The following is a 26,638-nucleotide window of genomic DNA, read 5'->3' as shown; positions in this document are numbered from 1 at the left end:
TTGTTGGGATGAAATGGGTCCTAAGAAACAAAGTCTCTGAGCTTGTTTCTTAAATTCAGATTACATGAATTAATAGCTTTCTTCTGTACTGTTTTTTTTTAATTTTTACTATTATCAAAACTAGATGTTCTAATTAGTAGTGTAAGAGCACACTTTTAATTATGGTTCCTTATCCAGATTTGGTTAAGTTCAGGAGTAGTAAAGATGGTTACAGACAGGGTCTTATTATGCCTCAGCTATGGCATCTTTAATGCTAGTTAGGTGTCTGCATCTTGTGAGGCATCTGCATTTGTGGTGAGCGTAACACTGGTCGTCTTGCAAGCTTTGGAGTAATTCACATAGCATATGATGCATAGCAATAAAAATAGAATATCTCTGGAGCTATGTGAAGAGCTCACCCATACAACTGTTTCAAAAGGCTGGGGACTGATTCAATATCTTGCTTCATAAGGAAGTATAAATGTAAAATCTGCAAGTGGAGCATTTGACACTGTCTTTGGATGAGCCATGTGCTAGTGAACTACACTTGTAGCTCAAACATCAATGGATTTATTTTCTGAAGTGGGCTTTCTAAGTAATAGTGCTGTAAATTCCAACAGGTATTTTATTTGTTGGTTACAGCTGACAAACTCTATAGTCCTCTAAAACACCTGTGTGGTAGAATTAAGAGTATTTGGGTCAATGCTGCACTTGCTGTTCTTAAATTAAAGCAGAATGTTAAGCTAAATGGGTCGTTGTTCCCAAGGCTGTTTTTCAGAGCCTGTCAATGTATGTCATGATGCTGTCTCAGAATTTCTCTTATTCCCATGTCTAGCAAAATGTTGTCATTTCTTTTAAATTTCTTTCTGATGTATCCAAGCAGCCTCAGATTTACCTTTGTGCCCTTTTTCTTCTGCTACTCCCAAAGTCCTCAGACAGGTTCCTTATCCAAAATACCCTTTCCCAAACCTTAAAATTTTCTTCAGTTCTGCAGATTTAGAGGAAGCTTCTTCTTGGTGAGGTCAGGTAAAGAGGGCAAGTTTCTCATGTCGTGATTTCTCTTCAGTAAGTTCCTGTAGTAATCTGCTGGTGGTAGCAGGTTTAGCTCCTTTTTGAATGAAAAAGCTGGCTACTTTCTAGCACAAGTTGAAATACAACAAGTGTTTTAGTATGTGATTACGTTTATATTGTCATGTGAGCAGTATGTTTTGAAGTATACATCTTAGATTTGACAATGAAACGTCTTAAAAGTGAGTGCTTATAAAAGCAGTTTTTATTCCATGGAATTTTGAGTTGTCCCATTAGATTGGTTGGAGAGTACCTACATAGCTTTTTTTAAAACCTTTATGTAAAAAATCAAATGACAGAAGTATTCCTGTTCCCATCATTTAATTCTTAATTGCCCAGCCTGACTGGAGAGAACAATGACAAAAAAGAGGGAGGGGGGAAAAAAACACTGACAATTTGTACTCATCTACAAGTATTTTTCTGTACACAAGTGAAATTATTTATTACACCTTCATACAACTGCCATACACCATTTTAAACATAATGGCAAGCTGTGCTTTGTCAGGGGCAGTTACAGTAATGCCTGTGTAAACTCTAATAACCATCTTCTGAATGCTTTCAATACAGCTTCATCTCACTAATTGTAAAATTTGTACAATCAGAGGCTTATTAAATGCTTTTTTTAAAAAAAGTGGATGTACTGAGTACTGATTCTAATGTGTTGCTATTGAATTGTAGATTGGCTTTGGTTGGAGGAGACTTTGAAGATCATATAGTTCCACCCCCCCACCATGGGCAGTGTTGCCAACCACTGGATTAGATTACCTGGGGCACTCATCCCAATTACAGGGCTGGGGTATCCACAACCTCCTTGGGCAACCTGTCTGAGTGCCTCACCACCATATGAGTAAAAAATTTCTTCCTGACATCTAACCTCAATCTCCCCTCTTGTTGAAAACTATTCTTCGTTTCCTTATTGCTGTCAGACTGTAAGTGCTTGTAAGCTCCCTTGAAGTACTGGAAGGCTGCAATGAGGTCTTCCTGGAGCCTTCTCCAAGCCCACTTTCCTCAGCCTATCCTTACAGAGGTCCTACAGCCCTTTGATCATCTTTGTAACCCTCCTGGACTCATTCCAGCACCTTTGTCTTGTGCCAGGGGCCCCAGTCTCAAACTGTAATAGCCTTAAACTCTGCTTTATGAGGGCAGAGTAGAGGAGGACAAGGCCCTACCTCAGTGTGCTGGCCACCCCTCTGTTGGGGATGCACTGCGGGGTCATGTCTGGCTTTTTGTCCATGAGGACCCCCAAGTCCTTCACAGGGCTGCTCTCACTGAGTTCTCCCAGTCTGTACTAATCTGGGATTGTCTTGACCCATGTACAACACCTTTCACTTGTCCTTGTTAAACCTCATTAGGTTCTTGTGTTTGGACTTCCTGAGTGTGTCCCAGGTCCCTCTGAATTGTCTCTCCCTCCTGTTGTGTCAACTACACTCAGCTTAGTGGATTGGTAGATTTCTGTTGTCTGTATAGTGATCCTTGTACATCAAGCTTGTTGTAAATTATTTTTTCTTCACTTGAATAACTCCTAAGAAGTAATTGTTAGTTCTGTGTATTTTAGTTTCATTGAAGTTGAGACATAAATTGGTTGACAGACAGTGGTAATGAGAGAAATATTGCTGCTGCTAAGTTCATCTGGTTTCATTGAAATAAACTGAGCCCTGTCACTCTTGTTTCTGTAAAGGTTGACTGGAGTGGGATGGTTAGGCAGCTAAAATGAGTTGTTTAAAAAAAAAAAATCTGTGGAGATGCCATTTAAAAATACCAGAGTAGGTATTTTCTGCAGATGTGTTCAGATGATGAGTCTATTAAAATAGCCTCAAGTAGATGGGAAGCTTATATAGGCCTTGGTGTGGGTAGTCACTTTTTTTTTTAAGTGATCTCCTGCTACAGAATTTAGCTTGAGCCATATACGCTGTTAGCTTAGCACTAATAAATGTAAGCCTCTACAGAATTTTAGCAGTTCTGTAAAATGTTTTTTTCATTTTTTTTCTGCAGTAAGAGTAACTTTGCTTATTGTTATGGGGGGGTGGAGGGGGAAGTAAAGCAAGAAATTCCAAGCAGTATTAATACTTGCCTGGAGTTTTTTTGTAAAGCACAGTTAGCCTTATAAGGAAAACCTTGTCTGTTAATCATAGAAAACTTTTCTCTGTACACTCTTAGTATCTGAAAGCATGATGGGAAATTATGCAGTTTTTTTTCAGTAGTTTGTCACTGCATGCTACCAGAAAAACAGCTCAGTTCTTTAGATCTGACTTGTGTTGACTTTCAAATATCAAAGCTACTAGTGAGATGACTGTCAGGAGCAGACATTTTGAGTAATAGCTAGTTCATAGGCAGTAAATGTGCATAAGACTAGATGGGGATGTCCCCTGGTGTGGCACCATGGGAGTTCTGCATAGCTGACATTATCATGAGAAACTGCATGCAATACTTGATGTTCTGCTTTTCACCAATTCTCATCTTTAAAGTACATCATTTTTGGTAGTTTATAAGTGGTGTCTTAAACTCTGTTTTAGTACCCACAGATTTCTTGAAATCTTTCTGTACCACCTTCCATCATTAGACTAGAACTTACTCCTGCAGTTTTCTCCTTTACTCATGTTTAGTAGCTTCAGAGTAGTTGATACAAGTATCATTCACCATATAAAATACAGAACTGTCACTGGTACAGAAGATAAAGCAGTTGATCATAAAGCAGTGGACTGTGTCATGTCTTGACTCTTCATCATAGCATTACACTTAAAAAAAATGATTTGGTCTCTGGCCATTGGCTTTTTTGATTATTATTACTTTATTATTTAGAATGAGGTCTAGATGAGAAGGTATTGTGAAAAGAACTAAATGTCTCTGAGATTCTTCTCTAGTCTTCTCAGTACATCCTTCTTGTGCCTTCCTGATGACTCATCTGTTGGCTCTTACTCTACTTCAGTGTAGCAATGTTAGTAAGTACCTGTCTACCTTTACTTGGTTTGGTAAATGTGGGGGGAGTGGAGACTGCCTGCTAATGTCTAACACAGGTGACACTGGAAATGAGTTCTCACCCTAACATCATCCTATGCTGCAAGTTCTGAAGCTCTTCATGTTTCAGAAGGAGATTTTGAAATGCAGAAGGCAGACAGAAAATGGTGGGTAAATGGGGTGATTTAATAAAAGGATGCTAATAGCTACACCAGTAGGATTCCTGGATGGAGGGGTCTCAAGTACTGGCCCAGCGAGTAGAGATTGAGAGTTGTAAAATTAATCTTCTCTCAGATATTTTAAATTCTCTATTTTTCTGACAAAGTTTTGTTCTTACTGTTAAAGAAAACTTAATATTCTGTAGCTTACCCAAATCATTTAATGAAAGAACAGTTGAATTCATGAAGTCTGTTTTCTTGGCGTTGGGTGTTGTTTTTTTTATTACACTTAAATTGTTAGGGTGATATGATGTACAAGTAGTTTAGGTGTAACTATCCAAATACAGAGTGCTTGGTTATAGCCACATGCTGGCATCTTCAGACTTGTTAGAGTCTGGTTCAGGTTCTATAAATGCATAGCAAACTACTCAAAGCTTTAAATGCAAACAGCTGTAATTTGGGTAGTCCTAATATTTTTTTGTGATACAAAAGATCAGCATTTCTGGTCATAATCAACCAAATCAACCATCAGGAATTGCCAGATTTTTGGGACTAAACTGAAATTGAGGGAAGGCATTTGTCCATGGTTGATTAAAAATTAGTTGTTCATAATGGTTCTTATAGATAGCCACCATCCTAATGTGTGGTTTGTTTCACAAGCTTGGTAAATGGCTCTAGATAAGACTTAATGGAAGAAAAGCTTGTTTTGGAGATGAGTGTTCAGTGCATATCTGGGGTTCAGACTGGCTTTAATTACTGCCAGGTGAGCTAGCTCATTAGTGCTTGCTAGTACATAGTCTGAACCATATTATTAATAAAGTAATGTTTGAGAATTCAAAAAGTAGCCTGTGATAAACACTTCAGTGCTAGCCCTTGTATACTGTAGTTACTTAGTCACTTTGAAAAGTGTGTGCTCTCATGAGTTTGTAAAGAGATTCAGACCTGCAGATAAGTTGTGGTTGGTCATGCTCTACTTAGGGTAAAAGTATACAGACCTGTTTTCTGTGGGAAAAACTGTGATGTTCATAGCTGGCATTCCAGGGAGGGGAGATAAAAACAGGAATGGATAGGGAAAAGGAAGAAGAGCTAGAAAGCTCAGTTGAGGCAGAAGGCTACTATAACTGGGGTTACTTAATAATAATTCTCTACGCTTTGTATGCTGCTGTAACTGACAAGAATGCTAGAACAACTGGCCTGCTGTGGGGCACGTTAGCAGTTTGGATAGATTCAGATACCTACATCTTTTAAGATTGTTTATGACAGTACTCTTCCCTGCTCTAGAAAAGAAATCTAGCATGTTCCAGCTTAGTACTCTTTCTAGTCACTTCTCCAGTTTTTTTATGTGTTGTCTCCGCAGAGCTATAGAACACAAACACTTAAAAGTACTGAGTCACCAGTTAGTTGTGTTTTGATATGTACATCTCTTTCCTGCTCATCTTCCCCCACCCCTCTGAATATGTAAAGACCTGTACTTTTTGAGGAGAAATCAACCTTTATTCCCCAGTTGTAAAATAAATGGAATAGAAATTGAAAGGTTCTAAATACTTGAAAATATCTACACAGTGAATCCTATCAAGCTCTTCAGGCTTAGGTTTTTTTGTCTTTCCAGTTGTTTGTTTTTTTCTCTTGAAGATTAAATGCATCTTGAAGAGAGGCATTTTTTGTTTCCAAGTGTCTCATTCTCTAGTTAATATAGGAATGGACACTGCTAGGAGGCTCGTCAGACTACCTCTATTAGTGCACTAAAAACATGAAAATAAAAGGTTTAGTAAAAAAAAAATGACTTGGAAAATGTGTGGAATAAAAGATATTCAAATTGCTAAGAGTAGCAGTGTCTTAAGATTGTTCTGCTTGTCAGTGGATTACCAGTCTCTAGATAAAAAGCTGTTGTCTAGCAAAAGCTTTTGAAAACACAAAAACAGTGACTGATACCTAAATTGCGTTACTGGAAATTGTAGGTGAGATGGAGCTGTGTAGTTGGTGTTAGTTTAAATAATTCCTTTTACTACATAGGATAATAAGCAAGGTTCTGCTCCCAGTTTTGCAGTGTGTTTTTGTGTGCATCAGAATTATCAGATAAAGTATGTAAGCAAGTCATGAATATGCATACATGTCTCTTCTGCAATTCATGAAATCTCTTCAAAGTTGTTAAAATTACGTTCTCAAGATACGTGGCAAGAAGATCTCTCTTAGTACTTTGTGCCCCCTTTCAACCATCGCATAACAACGCTGGAAGTTCCTGTTGCAGTATGATATCGCTCAGGATGCTGAAGTTCCTTTTGCACAAGTTTTGCACTCCGAACTACTCAGTTCATAAGGTGATTCCAGTCTGAAAGTTGTTAGCATTCTTCTGTATGTCACAAAGTGTGTGCTCCTTGAATCTGTCAGTTCCTTGCAGTAGAAATACAGCCCTGCTCTTGCAGTAATGGTCTGTGAGTGTTTCTGAAAGTGTTGGATGGGATTTCTGTGCAGGTGAGTATGCTGTAAGAACTGACTAGGTCTTAGCTCAAATAAGCTTGCTGACATACTTGTAAGAATAAATGTAGAGAGAATTTCAAGAGTTGTCATGAGCAGCAAACATACTAGAGGTCTTTGGAGTGTTTTGAACAGTCAGCCTCTTGAGCTTGGAAATGCTCCTAAGAAATGGACTGGAGATTCTGAGAGGAAAAAAAAAAAGATTGGTTCTAGTCTTCTTGGTCTGTATGCTTTAATATCTGGATGCCTGGGTAAGTAAAGTAGTCCTTTCCTTTTCTTCCTGTTTGCATATCCATTTACAGAAAACAGGTATCCCAGGTGAAATCAAATGGTAAAACTGAATACATCCTGATGACCAGCATTTAAGAGGCTGCTTCATCAGGATAGTGAATGCAGGTTTTGCTCCGTGAGAATTCATGAGCAATCTAAAATACAGGTTGTCTGCACAGATCAGTGAAAACACTTTGGCTGCCCAGGCCTGAGTCAGCTCCTGTTTGAGGCTGTTTTCAATTAGGATGTTTCATTTTACCTTTAATTTCCTAGCAACTCGTGTCTAAGGATTGTGCCAATGACTTTGACAACAGATGCTCACTTCTTGTATCTACTGCTCAAGTTATTTCTGTCTTTTTTTTAAGATCTGATTATTTAAATTAAGCCGGTAATAAAGTGCCCAGTCAGTAGAAAAAAAAACAGTTATATGTGGACTCATAGAGGTACTGTCCTTGTGGTTTAGAAGAGGAAAATAGATTTATTCATATCACATTTGTGTGAATAAACTATATCCAAATATGAGAGAAGGTTGAGATGGATAGAAGAAAAAACTTAGTGGTAGAGTAGGGGAGAGAATGAAAGGGAAGAAAGATAATTATTGAAATGGAAGCTACAGGTAGGTGATGTTAAGACTAAGCTTTCTTCACTGAAGTGTTGGACAGTTTGGATTGATAACAGTGTTTTTCCTCCTCTGGATCTCCATAATGCTGCAGAAATTGTATGTATCGCAAGCCTAGTTTTGTAAACACTGAACTCAGGTTTTTTTCTTTGTTCTATGATTTTAGTGCAGGGAAACAGGAAGGGTGGAAAAAAAGCCTTCAGAGCTTTCTTTGCTGAATTGGTGGACTATTGTTAATTCTTAACATTATACCTTTGCATTAAGTACTGAATGTGTGGAAAAGTGTTTAGGCTTCTCAAAGGTATCTAGTCTTGCTCTGATCACATACTATATACAGAGGCTTTGGGGGCTTGTTTTTCTTTAAAGAGAATAAAAACATAAAATGTTACATATTGAATTAAAATAGTTTTTCCTTTTGATTCTCTTAAACACTGTAAGTCCCTACAGGTCAATAATTCAAATTACTTCCCTAATTCACGTAAGTCAGTAACAATAACTTTTTGTTATGGAAGTTGAAAATAATGGTTAAAGAAGGTTAAAGAATGCTCAGAGCCTTGGAGAACGAAGTCTCTCCTGGATTCCAACCGAAGATGACTATTCTGTACTGAAACAACTTTGTGAGTCTTACAGCCTTTTCCTGGCAGCGTAGCCCACTGTAACCCATATACTGATTAGATGCTTCTCTGGGTTGCTTCAGTGTAGTACTTGTCAACATACCTGGACACAAACTGGAATCTGAGGTATACCCCTCATCTACCAGCATAATTCCCTCCCCAGCTCAAGCAACATCTGTGGCCTTGATGGATGTACTTCATGCTCTGATGTGGGAATGGTTACATGAGGAAATAGTCTGTAGAAGCTATGAACAAAAATGTATGTACCAAGGCAATCAATACTGACATTTGGGTAAACGATGGATCTCGAAGCTTCATGGAGTTATGTTTAAAAGTAATCACTCCCATTAATGTACAGAGGTTGCTCCAATAGTAATGCCTTTTATTTCTGTGGAAAGAACAGATACAAAGAACATAATAGTGCATTTGATAGAGCAAACTTTCAGTTGCAAAACGCTATTTTTCAACATAGTCACCACTGCTAGCTATGTGTTTTTGCCAGTGAGGAACAAGAGCCTGTGTGCCGTGCTCTTAAAAAATCTGCACCACTGGAGGTAAATTACTGTTTCACAGCTGCTGTGACAGTGTCCTTGCTGAAACATACCACCCACCATCTGACTGGTCTCCATTAATGCTTGAAAAGTGTTGGTAAACGTCACTAGGTGCTGATTTTTCCACATGGAGGAATTCTGTTCCACATGTTTGTTACAGTCTTCCTTTCTGCTGCCATCTGTCACATGGCAACAACATGCAATGAACGTTGTTGGGAAGATTCAACCTCTGCTCCCATACCACCAGCATCTGCCTCTGGTGTTGTGGGCCAGTGTAATAGAATAAGAGGCATTACTTCTGGAGCAGCCCTCATATTTTTTAAATTAGGAGGAAAGAAGCTATTCTTAAGAGAAAACAGTCTTTGTAGTTCTACTTGATGAGTGCTTCTCTAGTACTGAAGAATTCAAAGTTTGGAACATATGTTGATTTGTAGATTTGTTCCTCTTTGGATAAGGAAGCTGTAGCACATTGGGAATTACTTTTAAAAATCTGCAGATTAATAGGATGTTATGTTTTACCATATGTCCTTCTAGAAGAAGCTGGGGAGCCAACAGGATGTTTGATTATCATGAATGACATATACATGCTAAAAGGAGTAGACCATGGAAGTTGGATGAAATTAAGCTGAGAATTAAAATAACCAACTGTTCTTCGTGTGGTGGTATTGGCTTCCAGAAGTGGCAACAGTGAGAAACTTGGTAAGTTTTGCTTTGTGTCCAGAACAGAAAATTACACATCATTCACCCTTAAAACTGTTGTGACAAATGATATTTGTTAGGGCTTCCACCGGTGCCTGCTAGTGGTACTGTTACAGAATTTTGCACAGAGGTAAGGCACTGCTGTGGCAGAAACACTTCTTGAGATTAAATGGTCATTGCCACTGTGATAAAAACAAGCCTTGGAAGTGTGACTTTTCAAAGTCTGCTCACCCACTTCACCTCAAATTTATTTTATGGTTGTCTTTCTTTTTCCTGAGTACCAGAGAACTAGGTTCGCTCACATAACACCTCAGCAGGCTGGAACTTCAGCTCATGCGTGATTCATTAAAGATGCCAGAGTGCCATCTCCATAGGACAGCAATATCACCTTGTTTCATTCGCGGTTACACTGCATGTGCTCATCCTCACTAACCTGTGGAACTGGTGCATTTATCATTGGATGCTTCTCCCATGAGATTTGAACACCCAGAACAGCAGTTAGCTGCTTCTCTCTCTCATTCACTGATGAGAGATCTTGAGTATGCTCAGTCTCTACTGATCTCAGATCCTCATCTGTTCACTTTGGGCCTTAGCAAAGACACAACTGATGTCTAGGTCTCTCTGTACAGCCTGTATTGTACTTTCATAACAGTAAAAGTTACAGTAAGGGGGGAAAAAAAAGGGGAAAATGATTATGGCAGATAATCCAGTCAAATTTTGATCCAGAAGTTCACTGTTCCCAGTAAGTGCGTAACCTTGAGAAAATACCTTGGGTAAGGGAATGTTGACAGAGATAAGTAAAAGGATGATTTTTATGTTTTGATGAAGAGTACATAAGAAGAGGAATGTTAGGTCTTTAGACTTGGAAGCTTTGTTCATTGTGCAGCCTGATGAAATAAAATCATAACAAATCCAACCCAAATGCCCTTGGAGTGTCTGATCTTCCCAGCTGATTTGTCTAAGGATATCAGAAATTAACATCAAGAAACGTAGATATGAATTGACAGATTAAACATTCAAGACTTTTGCAGAACAGGTTATTTGTTTTTTTTAGTATGAGGTATTTCCAAAAATAGAGTTTAATCTGGATGCATCATGATGATAAACTGAAAAAGATGAAGATAATGTTTATTTTAATTGACCTAATTTTATTTAATAGCACAGTTACTTCTAAGCTTTGGCCATCCTTCGGATGGAACATTTTATAGATACTTTTACTTCTGGCCTGCTGAATTGTCAGTGTTCCAATCTTATTGTCCAGTACTTTCATCAGGAGTTTTTGTCTTAATATGTAGAACCTACACAACAATATATGATGAGCAAGTTTTCAAGGTTATAGGTTATGAGATCCCTTTTCTAGTGTAAGGAGATGTGGGCTGCTATTATTATTTTGCCTAAGATTCTTCTGACTTCTTGATACCAAGCTGGAGAGAATCTTCTGACTTAATATTTTGTAATAGGTATCAGGAAACCTGTTTCTAAACTTGAGTACATCTAAGAAAGGTCACCTTCAGTTAGCTCCAAATCAGGGAAACTACTAAATGTTGGTGCTACCATCTTCATCCTTAATGGGAGTTGATAAATTATATAAGCAAGCCAGGAGCTACCTGAGGTTCTTCAAGCTTCAGGAAGTGGTCTTTCTTTTCAGGTGCCTCTTGTTCTCCTAGTTATGCACTTTTTTTTTACTGTGTCTGTGTATAGATAATGTGTATCTGTTGTATCTGTAATGTGTAAATATATGCACATGGGAATGATACTAATGCACAAAACCTAATGTCCTCTTTACAGTATATGGCTGAGAATAGGATGGCTAGAAAAATGCTTTCCTGTGTAGTATCTGCTACAAATATCAGGAAATGGAGGAAAATCAGAAAATCAGGAAAGAATCACTTGCTAAACAGAGTGTATGGGAACTGTTGAGTCATGGCCTGAACCACTGATGGAGCACCTAGGGAAAAGACCTCGTCTGCAAGAACTTTTAGGTTAAGTTCATGTCATTAGAGGTATAAATACAATATTAGGAAGTAAATAACGATCTTTATTTGATCAAATACAAAGTTTACAGAATGTTAATAGGATGACTGTTACAATGTGTGTTAAGTGAGATAAGAAAGTTGGTGACAGAACTTACTTTATGCTTCATATAAACTGCTCTGGGAAAGATGCTAGCTAGCTGTTGCTATGTTTGAACAGTTGGTGGCTCCAATGCTTTGCAGCTGTCGCTATACAAGTCGCCAAAACAAGTTAATTCAGTTCTAGCTGTGTATATTGATCTAGTTAGAAATCTAAAATCAGAATCACAGACCTACTAAATAAACACTCCCAACTTTAAGTCATTTTGTAAATACTTAATAGTTAAATAAGCATGAATTTCAATATCCTGTCAAGCTTATGATAATTTAAGAGGCCACCTTGCAAAACGGCTGTTCAGAATCGGTAGCTATGTTCCTACAGCCAGCATAGCTAGCAAGACTGCTTCTACTCCATATTGCAGGATTGTACAGGTGAGACAGATGACAGATACCATGACTGAAAGGGAGGCAGGGGGGAGTTGTCAAAAGGTCAGTTCCTGGGAAAGATGCAAAGAAGATCGTATTTACTGTGCAGTCATTCCTTAAATTGAGCCTCACAAATGTTTATATGCTTTAAAAACATGTTTAAAATAAGGGGTTTAGTGGGCAGTGGGTTTTGAGAGAGCAAGATTATAGCAACAGAAGAGCTGATGATGGTGAGCTGTCATTTTTGGTGGCTGCAAGAACTATTAATAAAAGGAGAGGTTAGATATAATAAATAACTTTGTATGATGTATTAGTTCAGAATTTTGAAGAAAGCTTTGACTTAAAAAATATTTAAATAGAAATAGAAATTTCCATGGATGCATATACATACTTTTCTAATGTGTTTTTTTTTTGCTTGTTTTTAATTCTTGGTTCCAGAAAATGTCATTGGAGCAATGGAACATTCCTCCCTGAGTTTTCATATTCCGGGAAAAATAAAGTGTAGAATTATTTTGTTGGGAAACTAGTTCATGTATTTTAACTGAAATATAAATATTATGCCATCCTAAACTATTGTATGTACTACATATTCTAATTTTCCTTTGTCTTGTTTCTCATTTGGATTATATTATTGTGTTCCCTTCTTTAAACTTCGGTATCTTCTCATGGGAACAGGACTGCAGGACAATCATGAGGACTGCAAACTTCAGATAGGGTTTAGCTCTCACAGCTAAACTGGGGTAGATAACAACTTGAAAAGATGTAGGCCTGTTGTTAGATTTGGCCTGGTTTGGCCTATTACTTGACAAGGGGGTGAAGGGACCCATGGACCCCCACCCTGGGAAAGGGAGGGGAAGGGAAAAGGTAGGAAAATGGGCCTGGATGAATGATAATGGCAGCAATGGCCTAAGGAAAAACTTGATTTATTAAATACAGTAATGGAATGTGAGATAACGCAATGTAGTACAGTATGATTGGAATTGAAGTTAATAAATCAAATGAAATGAGAGTTTCTGAAACCAAAGTCCATACTGTAGGCAAAACTGCCAAGGAGCAAAGAGAAAGGTCTCATGAGTCCCAGTCAGTTTTCTCTTACCCTCCAAATGAAAATGGAAAAATGAAGGCTTCTGGGAGTTGTAGTTCAGCTCAGTATTCTCTTCTGAGACGAGGAGACTGGAAATACCAACAGTGCACAGAATTGCAACATCAACTCTTTAACTCCCAGTGCGCTACATGATGTTGTAGTGGAATACTGATCCACTGATGTGAAAAACCATCAAACCATGGCACCAGTGAAATCATGAATGCAGTGACCTAGGTCTATGTCAGTGCAGTCTGTAGCATTTATTTTTCTAACTTTGTATGATTAAATATTATGCACTGATGAAATTCTGTTGGGGCAAAGGTTGGGGTTGTTGCAGTGGGGGACATCAGTTGCCACATGCAAATGAAATTCCTTAGGAAGACCTGTTTTTTAATTTCTTCTGTCTCCTGGAGGAGACAAAAAACATAGAAACAAAAATATAGAAACAGCCCTGCTGAGCAGGATTTGTTTATACATCACCCAAAAATGGAGACATTATATCTTAGTAATATTTCATCAGACAATATACTCTAGCAAAATGACACCAAGGAAAATGTACCATTCAACACATGCTCACTTTTTTTTTTTGCTTTTAGCATTAAGATTTATATATATTTTGTATAGATACATATTTTGAAGTCATCCAGGAATTGCACTGGCAGAGAAGGCTGGAATACTTTTACAGGAGTACTATTTACAGGAATCGTGGAGACCTTTCTAAGGTCTTTCCAGGTTTTGTTTGTGTTTTTTTTTTTGTCCTTGCTATTTCTAAGAAGCACACATAAATTCTGCTGAAACTTGAGCTTAAGCTTACATGCCTGCATTGTCTTTACAGTGCTCTGAAACACAAAGTGATTAACAGTAGGCCAAACTCTCGAAGTGTTTACATGCTGTAATATCTAATTCCTGTTTGTACAATGGCTTTGTAAGAGCCAAAGTAGATATTTGCTCACATGTAATAAATAGCTTCCATGAAATGTATGTTAATGCTATTGGCAAGCTAGGAAATAAATGCAGTTTTCGGAGATGGTCTCTCAGGGTATGCCTTGAGCTAGTCAGCTTACTAGCTGGGCGCAATTCCAGCTCATAAAAGACTTTGTTCCTATGTTAGAAGCAAATACAGTTTTTTTGTGTGGCAGTAAATTGTGGTGTAAGAGTTGGTGGTACCTAAGTATCTCTGTAGGTATGATGTATTTATTTAATAAGGAGGACCAAGGCCTATCTCTATACATTAGTTTCATTTATTCACTATGAAGTAGGGTAGTGTACTAGAAGTGCAACCCAGGAAGCAGTTCACGGGCAGCAGAATCATGAAACCTAGTTGTACTGCAGATGGTTTTGTTATCCAAAGTAATCCAACTTCCACTTGAGGCTTTTTATGTAACTGAGGTGTTTCTGATATCCCATACCTGTAACACCAAGGAAGTACCCGTTAACAAGTTATTAGAGGCAGATGGACATTAACATAATTACGCAGTGTGATTTTTATGAAGCATAAGGTTGGAAATTGATTTCTAGTGTTGTGAATTTCATTACCAAGTTCATAAACGATCTGTGTAGTGGTGCAAATTGCTTAATTTATAAGGAGAGCACGTGAGGTAGTTAGGGAGGCTCACAGACTTTCAGTAGAAAAGTTAGAGCTCTATTTTGTTTGTTATAGTGTAGAATGAGGTCTGTGCTAGCAGGTTAAGACAAAATACTTCATCATCAGTAGGAGAAGACTGGAATCCAGTTTTGACATCTAGTACCTCAACTTGGTGAAGTTCTGCTCCCTCTCAGCCCAGTTGCTCCAGCTGTTACAGTACATGTTGGGATAACCTCATAAAGACTTTGTGAAGCCCTGTCACTTTGCAAATGCACTAGTATCCTGCATGTTCCCTCAGGAGAGATGTGGAAAGTTTGAATTATTCAAACAAATGCTCATCTTGAATGTGTTAGTGGTATTAAAATAAATCAGGATGTTTGCACCTGTTTTCTTTGATACTTCCCTACTTGTGACCAAATTATTGCACTTTGGGCTGAACTTGAGATTTAGTAGGTTCACTTCTATGGATTCAGGTGGGACCTTGCGAGGGGGTATGTCACCTACTCAGCACTGGTAGGGTGTAGCTACTAAATTTCTGCTTTCTGAACAGATGTCTTTGAGAGTCAGCATTGATGGAAACTTAAGCCTTTAATGACTTCTAGCTGCCTAGATTTGCCCCAATTTTGAATTACTGAATTCTGATTCAGTGCTAGTGAATCATTCCCCTTTAACTGCCTAACTTAGATTTCATGAATGTGGAACTAAGACTCTAAATTAGAAGAAATAGAGTTGAGATCCCTCTGAGCAAAACTCAGTGCAGAACGAAACTTGGAATCATCACAGAATCATAGAATCACCAGGGTTGGAAAAGACCCACAGGATTACCCTGTCCAACCATCCGCCCATTACCAATAGTTCTCACTAAACTATGTCCCTCAACACAGTGTCCAAATGTTCCTTCAACACCTCCAGGGTCAGTGACTCCACCACCTCCCTGGGCAGCCCATTCCAGTGCCTGACCACCCTTTCAGAGAAGTAGTATTTCCTAACGTCCAGCCTGAATTTTCCCTGGTGCAGCTTGAAGCCATTCCCTCTAGTCCTATCACTAGTCACACGAGAGAAGAGGCCGGCCCCCAGTTCTCTTCAGGTAGTTATAGAGAGCAATAAATTATCCCCTGAGCCTCCTCTTCTCTAGACTGAACAATCCCAGCTCCTTCAACTGCTCCTCATTAGGCCTGCGCTCCAGACCCCTCACCAGCTTTGTTGCCCTTTGAACGTGCTTCAGGGCCTTGATGTCTTTCTTACAGTGAGGGGCCCAAAAGTGGACACAGATTCTCAAGCTGTCATAGAATAACTTTTCTTCTATGTACTCGTAGACCATACTTTCTTGGAAAAACGTGAGCTGAGGGTTGTACCTGTGTGGATAGAAACATTTATTTATTTATTTATTTTTCCTGAGAAGACTGAAGTAATGTTATAGGCAAACTAACTTCCAATTCTGCTGGTACAGCAAGGTATACAGCATGGTAGATGTATACTAAGGACTACAGAGACTTGAGGAAAGACCTTTTTATCTTTGGGCATTGGTTTGTAGAGTACGTATGATTAGTAGAGGGGTGCACTATGGTAAAATAGGATCTGAAGTAGTGAAGAGTGCTGTAACTTGGGTTTTATTGTCTTATGAAATGTCCTGGGAGGCCTATTTTTAAAAATATTGTTAATGTTTTACTCTAAGTGCTGCTTTAAGTAGAATGGATTTAGCTTTACCTTATTTACCTTACAGTTTGTGTAGGTAAGGTTTATGCACAGTTAACAGTCTTGTGATTCACTGTTGTTTAAAATTTACTGAATGTACAATGTAAGATTATTTTTTTTGTTACTGTTGCGGATTGCTCCTTTTTGCATGTTTTGGTCCTCTTCTCATTCCACTTGGGAAAAAGAGGGTGTGCTAACATCTGTTATAATACACACTCTTTGTTCAGTTGCAGGAAGTTGAAGGATCAAGTGTATTTTGTTTTTATGCATGTCCTTTAGCTTATTCCTCCTAGAAATAGTTTTTCATCTAGTCTGTGCCTGCATAAACTGAAAAGCTGGGCATCAGCTACAGAGTTAACGCTTTGCAAGTTGTGTGGGCAAAAGCAACAGTAAATAACAAGTTGAGTGATTCTGCTTTGTGTATGTATAAATACTCATGTTGTGACTTACCTGATAACTTATTAGCATGCTGCCTCTTGTTGAACAGGTTTCTGATCACAGAATCTCCTTGAGCATCATTGTTCTGATTAAGTCAAAGTATTGCAAACATATGGACTAAGGAAAATTCTCATCTCTAGGCACAATAGAACTTGAATATTTTATAACTTAATGGGGAAAGGAAGAGCTATTCCCTGTACCTTATGTGCTTAGAGGAGACCAAAATTAGTTTAATCTTTTGCAAATGCTTCAAAGAAGAATACTAGGAGTACTAACTGAATTATATGGGGTTTCCATATCTCCCCCACCCCCCCCTCATTGCTGATGCCAGACTGAAGCAATGATACTGAATGTGGATTTTTCATATTAGGACTTAGATTGCAGAACAATTCCAATTACTATGACACTTTTTATTCTGTTACACGTGAATATTTTGTGTAAGTTGCTGCTTTCCTTTGTTGCAGTCTTCCTTATTGACTATTCCCTCTCTGGGAACAGGTTCAGATGTTCTTGTCTGACAGTGTTTTAATTTCTTATTAAAAAAAAAAAAAAAAAAAAAAAAAAAAAAGGAAAGAAAGAAAGAAAAAAGGTAGGAGGGAGCTCTGCCCCCGCCCGTCCCGCAGCCGGCAGAGGGCGCTCGACGGAAGCCGGATGCGGTCGCTGTGCGCTGGGCTTCCCGGCTACGCGCCGGGCGGCAGCGGGGCTGGCTGCGTGCTGCGGGGCCGCTGAGCGGTGCGTCAGGCAGCAGCAGCACCACAAAGCAGCAATGCTTCGGGTCTTCGGCGGCAGGGTACCGGCCTGCTGAATTCTCTGTGAAGATCACGCGAGGAGTTATGCAGGGATGGGGAATTGGGATACAGAGTGGTAGGGGCATAATGCAGTGCAGGATAAACATCAAAGTTTAGGTTAACATATGGAATAGTAGTAGAATAGCATTTGTAACATGGAGGGGGGATAGTCTACAATGCTCCTCTGTGACTTGCAGTTATTTCCCTGGCAGTAGTCTCATCTGTTCCCTTGTGAGGTCTTCGGCTGATAAATCACTACAATCACAAAGAATCAAACAAAATGTTTTAACATTTTCATTAAAATAAAATAAATAAATTAGTAATTCATTAAGAAAACCCACACTGACCTGTGTTTGTAGATAAATTCTCAAACTTTCGTAATACTGTTATGAACTCTTTCAGTAAAACAGTTAATGGATCTGTAGATGAGGTCAACTTAGAGATGCACGTGAAGTTTTACTGGCGTCACATAAGTTTATGGGATCATTGGTAGCAGAGCAGGATAGTGCTATGAATGCAAATGGTGCACAGCTTTTTCAATTCAAGTCTTCTAGCTTAATTATCCTAACCTAAAATACAAGGATTTTCTTTATATACTTACCATAGCAACTGTACAGTAATTCTGCATAACTGAGGGGGGGGAGGAAAGGTGTTTTGTTGTTGTTGTTGTTCCCTGCTGCTTCTATAGCTTCAAGGAGCTCCATGTGAGTGCTGGATTTCCCCACTAAGTTCAAAGCAAGAGGATGGTATCAGAACCAAGAAGAGTTTATGAAGAGTGGGGGTTAGTCCAGAAGTAGATGCCTGAATTTTCCATAGGCACATGATGTGAACATAGTAGTGAACACAACAGTACACAGTTGTAATAAGAACTTCCTTAATTGATGTGATGGATGTAAAAATAATAGATAGGACTCAGGACTGAGAGAGCCTTGAAGAATGACTTAAAAAGAAAGCTTAACAGATGTTTGAACTACTTTCAGATATCTGAAACAAAGTAGGAGATAGCATGAAAGTATTTCTTCATTTTAGAAGCTGGAAATGGAGGCAGGTGCTGCAGTCCTTTGGAAATCAGCATCGTGGGTGGGATGGGAACAGTAAAGGGACTTGCAATCAAAGCTAAATGGCCTGTGTTTGACATGGCAAAAAGGATGTGAGAGAAGCAGATGTAAGTAAAGCAAGGAAAATTATTTTTGTAGTAGCTCTCTAAAGGGATACAGGGAGAATAGCACAGCCAAATAAAGGGTTTTCAGTGCTTACAAGCAAGATGACAGTCTGAAGAAGAATGTTAGCTATGTACGTAAGTAAAGTTAGTGCTGTATGCCAAGAGAAAATAAAGAGATAGATAGAAGATGGAAATTTGATTTCTAACAACTCTTTTCAGTTAACCTGTAGAATTGGAGGATAGAAGTTTCAGTGAGTCGTTACCAATAGGAGATATGATAAAATGCCAGTTTGCTTTAAATCCATGGGCTCTGGGATCATCTGTTGCTGATGGCAAACTTCTGTACAGTTCAAGAAACTCACATTGTATTTCTTATCTGGCAAGACTTTTCCCCTCTCTTCTAATAAATTATTTTTGTATCTTTATTGTGAACGAGCGTGTCTTGTATTAGATGTTGAGGAATCACTTTGTGGTCCTCAGGATTTCCTCTACCATCTTCAAGTTGCCAAGTAAGATCCCACGCTTTCTGCTTCCCACATCCAAATTGTTTTCCCCAGTGATATTCTTCAATATTCAGAAGTGTTCTCTTTAAGAACAAGTGTTTTACTGAGTGGCAAGGGATTTGCTATCTACTAACAGCGTACAGACAAGGCATTGAATTGTTAATTATTTCTATTTTGATTGAAACCACATCTTCTTATTTAGAGTTCTGTTTCCTCCCCCTTTTTTCCCCATGAAGAGCCCAAAATCTCTTTTGCTGTAGTTTGCTTTATCAAAAGATTGTAACCTGTTTTCTGTATTCAGTCCTTATGTATTATATGTATTATAAATACATCATGGTTCTGTTTATCAGCTGTGTAAGGAGAGTAGAACAAATGCTATTAAAGGACATTTCAAATATTGTATGTTGGAATTTGCTGATAGAAGGAAATCGCCAGGTCCATGAGTACAGATGACTGAGAGAAAGGAAACAGTAGTTCTCTCCACAGGTAATGAATTAAGCTGTCACTCAGTCGACTGGATGTTAAGATAATTCCTTATTGCCTTGCTCAGCAGTGAAGCAGTTGATTTCTAACACAGGTTTTAATAACCGATGTGCTGTTTTGTTACCCTTGCTCACATGGGTGCTCAGAATAATTCACACATTCCTCACAGGTTTGCAGTCTTGTGTTTAAATAGCTGCCACAGATACAAGATTGGAGTGAAAGCTGGGACAGTCTTGTGCTGTAGCACGCTGGATGATCGCGGGCAGTTTCACAACCTAAGAAGAAACTTCCAGCTGTATTGGTGAGCGTGTCCTTAAAACGTGTGCACTGGAGAGGGTTCCTAATTCCAGTATGATTCTAGTATGATGACCCGGGCTGCGGGGTCTCAGCATCCCTCTTCGCACTCCTCAGCGGACAGTGCCCTTCCGGCGCCAATGCCCCTCCTCACAGACGGGGGCGGGCGGGGAGCACCGCCGGCCCTAGGGAGGGCCCCGCCTGCAGGGGGAGGCGGGCGGCGCTGGCGAGCGGCATGCTGGCAGGCAGCGCGGGGCTCTGGGGCTTCTGAGCCGCGCTCTCTGCGAGGGCTGACGGGCATGGGGGCGCGGAGCCTCAGCGTCCTCCTCCTGCCGCTGCTGCTCGCCGCCGCGGCCACCCCCGCCCCCCGGGATGGGGAGCCGCGGAGCTGCGAGGCTGTCCGGAAAGTTTTCCAGCTGCGTCAGCTCGGCTCCCTCAGGGGCGTCCCGGAGTTCCCGCGGGCAGGTGAGGGGAGCGCGGGGGGCCCCGCAGGAAGGAGCGGCGGCAGCAGCGAACTGCGAGTCCCGCTTCGGCCGCCGGTCGGGCGGTGGGGTGAGCGCCGAATGGCGCGGGAGAATTGGCACGGCTGCAGCCGGTAGATGTGCACGTATTGTGCACGTTGTCTAGATAAAATTCCTAGTGATATAATGTCTTAAATAATGGAAATTTGAGTGTATCGTAGCGTTGTATTGAGGATGAAACTTTTTAAGTGAAAATCATGATCGTAATGAGAAGTGCCTTCTTAGATTTCTGCTTTTTTTTTTACCCCCCAGCCTTGTATGTCAGTTGATTTTAGTCGTACTACTCAAAGTGCAGCGTGTGGATATTTTTTGTGGCTGGGGACGTAGAGTCAGAAAATACTTTTATTCTCTAAGCGCATAATTAAATAATAATATCCCTATGTGTAAAATCTATTCACGTTTAGATGTGGATTAGTAAATGTGAGTCGGTGCTTTTGTGACAGAAAGTGACTTCTGTATGTAGCAAGAGTTGAATTAACATCCACCTTACTTAAAGATGTTGATCGTCTCTTCCTCTTTTAAGATAATCTGTAGTGTTCTTGAATTCTGCAGGCGGAGATTAGTTATGTTATATCTATTCCTACAGGAATCACTTCAGAGTAGAGCTTTTGAGAGGCTGATTTGTGAACTGCACTCTGTAACGTTGTATTAAGTTTAGGATTGTCTGCTATTATTATGATACTGTAGTTAGGTCACCATTACACATAACAGTATCCAAGGCCTTATTACGTTGTCTTAAGATTTTATCATAACCTTCACCAAAAAGAAAACAAATGCTTTGGTTGGAAAGCCTACTTGGATTGGTTCTGTGCAAATGCAGATATTTTGTCTGAAAACAAACAAACAAAAAACAAACAAACCAACCAAAAAACCCTGAAGCCTGGTCAGTGACATAAATGTTTGGTGCTCATTGCATGTATGAGTAACATCAGTATGAATGATACGTTCATTGTTGCTGTGCTCCTCTCCATCCGTAGTCTGCTGTAACTATTGTACTTTTGTCATCGTCATTTATTTTGGTGCCATACATTCACTTGCATACTGAGAGTGGGGAGGAAATGTGTTGCCTCGAGAAAATAACTGTAGTAGTTATTTATGTATATAGGTCACTCCAAAAGTAATGCCTCCTATTTATTGCCATGGAAACTACAACAAAGAGCACAATAACACTACTCGGTAGAGCAAATTCCCAGCTACAAAACACTGTTTTTCAACATAGTCACCAGAATTAGCTATGCATTTTCACCAGTTACAAACAAGAGCCTCCATCTTGTGCTTGTAAAATTCTTCACCAGCAGAGGTGACCCACTGTCACTGCTGAAATGCACCACCCACCCCTCAGTGTGCTCACAGCCACTGTTTGACTGCCATTAGAAGTTCAGCACTTATGAATGATTTCAACATGTTTTTGACATGGAGGAATTCAGTGACACACCTCATACGCACTTCCATGTCAGACACCATTCTGTCAGATTGACCCTCTGGTGCCATTTGTCACACAGCAACAACATGTAACAGGATATTGGTGGGAAGGTTCAATGTCTAATGTCTTACCATCAACATATGTCCTTGTACATAAACACTTTATGTAGGTGCTGACTTGTGAAAATAGGTATTAGAGCTGCCTGTAGGAGTCTCAGTTTGGTTGTTTATGAGTGGGCTTCTAGCACTGTTTGAGGTTTATTGGAGCCTCTGGAAGATTTTGGCAGGACTGTTAGCTGCGATCCTCTGGGGTGTCTCCTGGAGTGGGAATGGGCACCACTCAGCCCCATGCGTTTTGGGGATGGATGATGGCAGCAGGTGGTTGGAGCAGCCAGAGGTGCCCAGAGGTCTTCAGCTGGTTAAGTGTTAGTTGGCAACTTGACAATGATCCGATTGTCAGGTTTCTCTTTGCACTAAAAAGATAAGTTCAGTGATTTACTGAAAAAAGTTAAATTTCCTGGAATTGTAGAATCAATCCCATTTTTTTTTCTTTTTCTTTTTTTCCCCCAAAGTCTGAACAGATTATTTCAATTTTAGGAACCAACGTAGGCTTCTTTTCAGCAGTCTTTTCGAGACCACTTACGGTGTCATAAGAACAAAAATGTAATTAGAGGAATGAAGATGTTGATGGGTATGAAGTTTATTGCAAAGACTTTTTGGAAACAGTTATATGTACAGAATTGAATAAACAAGGCAAAAAATTATGCTTGAAGAATGTCTTAATGTCAGAAAAAGTTGATGCCTAATGCTCTTCTGCTAATTCAAATTAAAATATTCTTGCTAGTTCAGCCTAATATAGCAATAAAATCAGCTTAATGTCTAGGTCAGAAGCAACCCCAAACTCTTTGATTTCTAATTTAGGTTTCCAGTACAGTTGAAATTTAGGGAACTTGGATTTTGGCTTTAGTGGAGGTTAAATCAAGAATTTGTGTGTGCTATTTGTTGTACACGTTCAGATCTCCAGAAAAGGATCTGAACAGGGACAGGAAGTGGATTACGCAGTGGTATCAGTTGTTGAGGTCCATTTTATCACATCTGTGTTTTGTAAGGATTGTTGCCTGTATTATTCTTATGTTTGTGAGCATAAGCTTTTAGCTCCAGATCGCAGGTAGCATTTCACCTCTGGCTCTCTAAAATGTAAGAAGAATCTTGATAGGGTGCCTGCCAGTAGGAAGGGGATCTTGTAGGGTGCTAGGAAGGAGCCAAGCCTGTACTAGTGCTGCCTGTCATGTCCTTGGAAAGCCATGTTTAGGATGCATCTTCTCTAGAAATGCATTGAGACTTTCTGGAGCCATCAAATAGAGGCACAAAGAAGAAGTCAGCAGAGTCACTTGCTTGAGTTTGATCCTTACCTCTTTTAGCAATGCTGAAGTACATTACACTGATCTTAATGGTGATGATTATTGTGTAGTGGTGGCTGTAATAAAGATTAGTTCACAAATAGATACTAAAGGATGAACATAAGAAAGACTCGTGTGATACAGGTTGCAAATCTGTTTTGCATAAACCACTTGTTTGAATGACTGCTTTCAGCCAGTGGCATTTCAATGCTCTCTCTTAAAAGACTGTTTACCGTGACAATCCTGGGTCTGTTTTGGATCTGTTCTGGGTCAAATCCAGTCTCTGGATTTGATCTCTTGAAAGTATTCGCCTAAGCGGACAGGCAGAAATTTACCGTGTCTGGTATTTTCTCTGCCTGGTCATTAACATCCTCATCCTGCCAGCACTTGCTTATCCCAAGTTACTGAAAAGATGGATTTGTAGGATGGAGACCATGAATCAAAGGCTGAAATCAGTTCCAGATCTTCTGGATATAGGTAAAATTATTCTTCTGGATTATTGTATTTTGTTCTTGCTGAGCTCTTTTCTACTCTCATCAAGATTGTTTCCAGTTAGAAAACCTCTTCTATACTCTAACTGTATATTTTAATGTATATTTATTGTAGAGAAAATTATTTCACTTTTCTCTCTGCCTTGGTTTTGGATAAAAAATCAAGTTGTAGTTATAGAGCCTTCAGAATTCAGTACTGAAAAGAGCCACTGTTCCTACAGTTAGAAAACTTTCTAACTGTGTTTCAGAATGCTTGGCAATTGACAAAATAATTCTTGCCTAGGACAGTAAGATTTTTACATGCAAAAACATGTAAAAGTGTGTGTTTTTCATTGTAGGTTGTTCTGAAATAGAAAGACTTGATCCAGTTGCTGGTGTGCTCTCCTCAAACACTGTCCTGTACGCTGTTGCTTGTTCCATAGCGTTTTAATGGAATAATTACAAAACCCCTCTGTGGACTTTGAGCAACCCCCATTTTTAGTTGGTTGGGCTCTTTCACATGTAGTATTCAGTTAGTTTTTCCTGACCATTGAAAGCAGCTGTGTTTAATGAGATGGAACAGAATTAGGTCAATAAAATGTACTTTGTATGTGCGTGATTAGCAGTCTTAAAGCAAAAACAAAGTTCCCTTAGGGTTGGGAATGATGTTCGTGTTAAAAAATATGCTGCTTAAAAAAAGTATTTACCATAAAATCAAAGGAAGAAGAGAATATTGAAGAGTCAATTAAAACTGTAAACAAATATTCATTATTATAGTTTTGCTGAAAGTCTGAATGTCTTCTTGAAGCTACACTAAAGTCTGCAACAAGCTTAGATTAAAGTTCGTATTAGTTTCTGCATTACAATAGACAAAATGTCAGAAAGCTTGAAAGCTAAGTGGTGCCAAACAATGAAAATACTGAGTACAATTTGGCTAATATATCTAATTTTTAAGTTATTTAATTTTAATAGTAGGCGAGAGTTATGCATATGTACCCATAGGCACAAAAAACTGCGTGTGAGCTGATGCTGTGTATATTAATTGTTAATAACGAGAATGCAATAGTATCAGAGTCTATATATATATTGGGAAGGTGGCACAAAGGCTTTCTGCAAGATCAGCTTTTCTTAACTTTGTACAAAAGAAGAAATCATTGCTTCTAAGAAATGAAATTGTTATTTACTTCTGAGAGGTAGCTTTGTCACTCATTAAGAGAGGGCCCTTGGCAGAGTGGGGAACACTAGGCCCAGGTCGGCTGACTGCTGGGGGACTCCAACAGCAACACCACAGCAGCCCCAGAGGTTGTGCAGGGGCACATTGCTGGTGCTGACTAGAGCACTGAAGGGCTGGGCAGGCTTCCACAGGATGACAGCACCCTGGGCAACTAGTTTGATGTCACAGTAAAATGGTGTGTTACGTTGCCAGGTGATGGACTGTGACCTCATGTTCCTCCACTGCATATGTTGGGCTGCCAGCAGAGCCTCGCCTAATTTGTTTCTGGACTCTAGCTGAGCATGTTTGTGAGGCTTGGAGGCTTTAACAAGGCTTTTCTTGCATTGTGCTGTAGGGCTGGTGGCAGCTGCTCTCAGCCCATTCCCACAGCATTGCCTGTGTTTCCCCAGCTTTCACTGGCTCAGGCAGGTGGGACTCACAGGGCGTGCTTCAGTCAGCAGAGGTAAGTGGTGTGGGGATGCAATACTTGAGGTGGCTGCGGGGTGGGCACTGGGGTTTGAGTTGCTGCCAGGACCATGGCTGCAGCCTGGTCCTGTACTGGTGGGGAGCATGAGGTGGGCTAGCCACAGGGCTGGGAGGGTTTCCTGCTGAGGGACCAATGTAGTGCTGCTTTATTTTTAATAGAACAACAGGAAAACACCATGACAGTTATTCCATGGGCAGAGCCTTTGGGTGCTGCTAGCAAATGGAGTGTGTTGTTCCTGGCTGTGGAGCACAATGGTTGGGGTTCAGCAGTACCTTTAGATCTTTTTGCCATCACCAGAGAGATGAGATCAGCACCTGCCCCTCTGTTCCCCTCAGTGAGGAAGCTCCCCTCAGTCTCCTCTAGGCTGAACAGACCAAGTGGGCACGGCTACTCCTGCCTGTGTCTCCACCTCTCGTTTGCATAGAGACCATGACGCCATGTCCTGTCCACAGACCAGTGCTGCCATCCCTGCTAGGAGGACTGGCATCTGCTACCACTCCTGCCACTTGCTACTGCTCAGGTCAGGCCCTGCTGGCTTTGACTAGCGTCTTGGTGGAACTTGTCCCCCTTCCATCGCTGTTAGGGCTTGCTAGCTGCTTAGTAAATTGGGATCAGTCGTTGAATAAGAGATGGTCAAGTACTGATGCCTGCTTCAGAGTCTAAATGGGACAGTTTGACTCATGTCCAGATGGTTGAGAGCTAGTGTAATTATCCTTGCTACATAATACAGGTCAACACCATGCCCAAAGCACGTTGTGGTGCGGGGCTGGTGACAGGAGACCCAGCGCTCACACTTCGATCTGATTTGTTTGGCTTTATGGATTCACTGTTAGGTGTCAAACACTTCTGTCATGGTATTTGGTTTCTCAAAATAGGTGCGAAGGCTGTATTTGGAAACCAGTTTAGCATTATCTTTCAGTGCCAGATCACTCAGCTATAAATTTTGGTTAGTATGAGATGGCATGGCTGTAACTTCTCTGAGCCTCCATTAGATACTGTCTAAATGCAGCAACTGGGCTTGGGGAGCAATTGTTGCTTGTGAACAATCACACCAATCTGATTAAATTGGAACTGGAGCATTATGTTTACAGTCTTCAAGCTTGGAATATATTTTATTGCATTATTAGAGTTGTCATTCTCAGTTGAGGCAGTGCACAATTTTTCATGTCTATTTCAAAGCCAAGCACTCAGGTATGAGAACATAACC

At 39.9% G+C, this 26,638-nt stretch overlaps 1 protein-coding gene across 33 annotated transcripts in view; it reads left to right on the top strand.

The window, feature by feature from the left end:
* GPC5 (glypican 5) overlaps nt 1–26,638 on the top strand; it is a 676,292-nt gene that overhangs the window by 4,120 nt on the left and 645,534 nt on the right. For 25 of the 33 annotated variants that reach the window (XR_005842199.2, XM_040653879.2, XM_015274639.4 and 22 more), the window contains exon 1: nt 1,417–20,383. The exons of 2 other annotated variants lie outside the window; for them this stretch is intronic. Coding sequence is in view for 30 of the 31 variants with exons in the window: in XM_040653879.2 (XP_040509813.1) it covers nt 19,987–20,383 (397 nt within the window). In the remaining variant the exon portion in view is untranslated. Of the gene's footprint in view, nt 1–1,416; nt 20,384–26,638 lie in introns of those variants that run through there. 6 more of the 33 variants (XM_040653815.2, XM_040653798.2, XM_040653789.2 and 3 more) reach the window with 6 other exon arrangements.

This window comes from Gallus gallus, chromosome 1 (genome assembly GCF_016699485.2).
Source record: "Gallus gallus isolate bGalGal1 chromosome 1, bGalGal1.mat.broiler.GRCg7b, whole genome shotgun sequence".
NCBI classification, from domain to species: Eukaryota; Metazoa; Chordata; class Aves; order Galliformes; family Phasianidae; genus Gallus; species Gallus gallus.
Note: the sequence above shows the minus strand (reverse complement) of the source record. Positions and strands in the feature narration are given on the sequence as shown.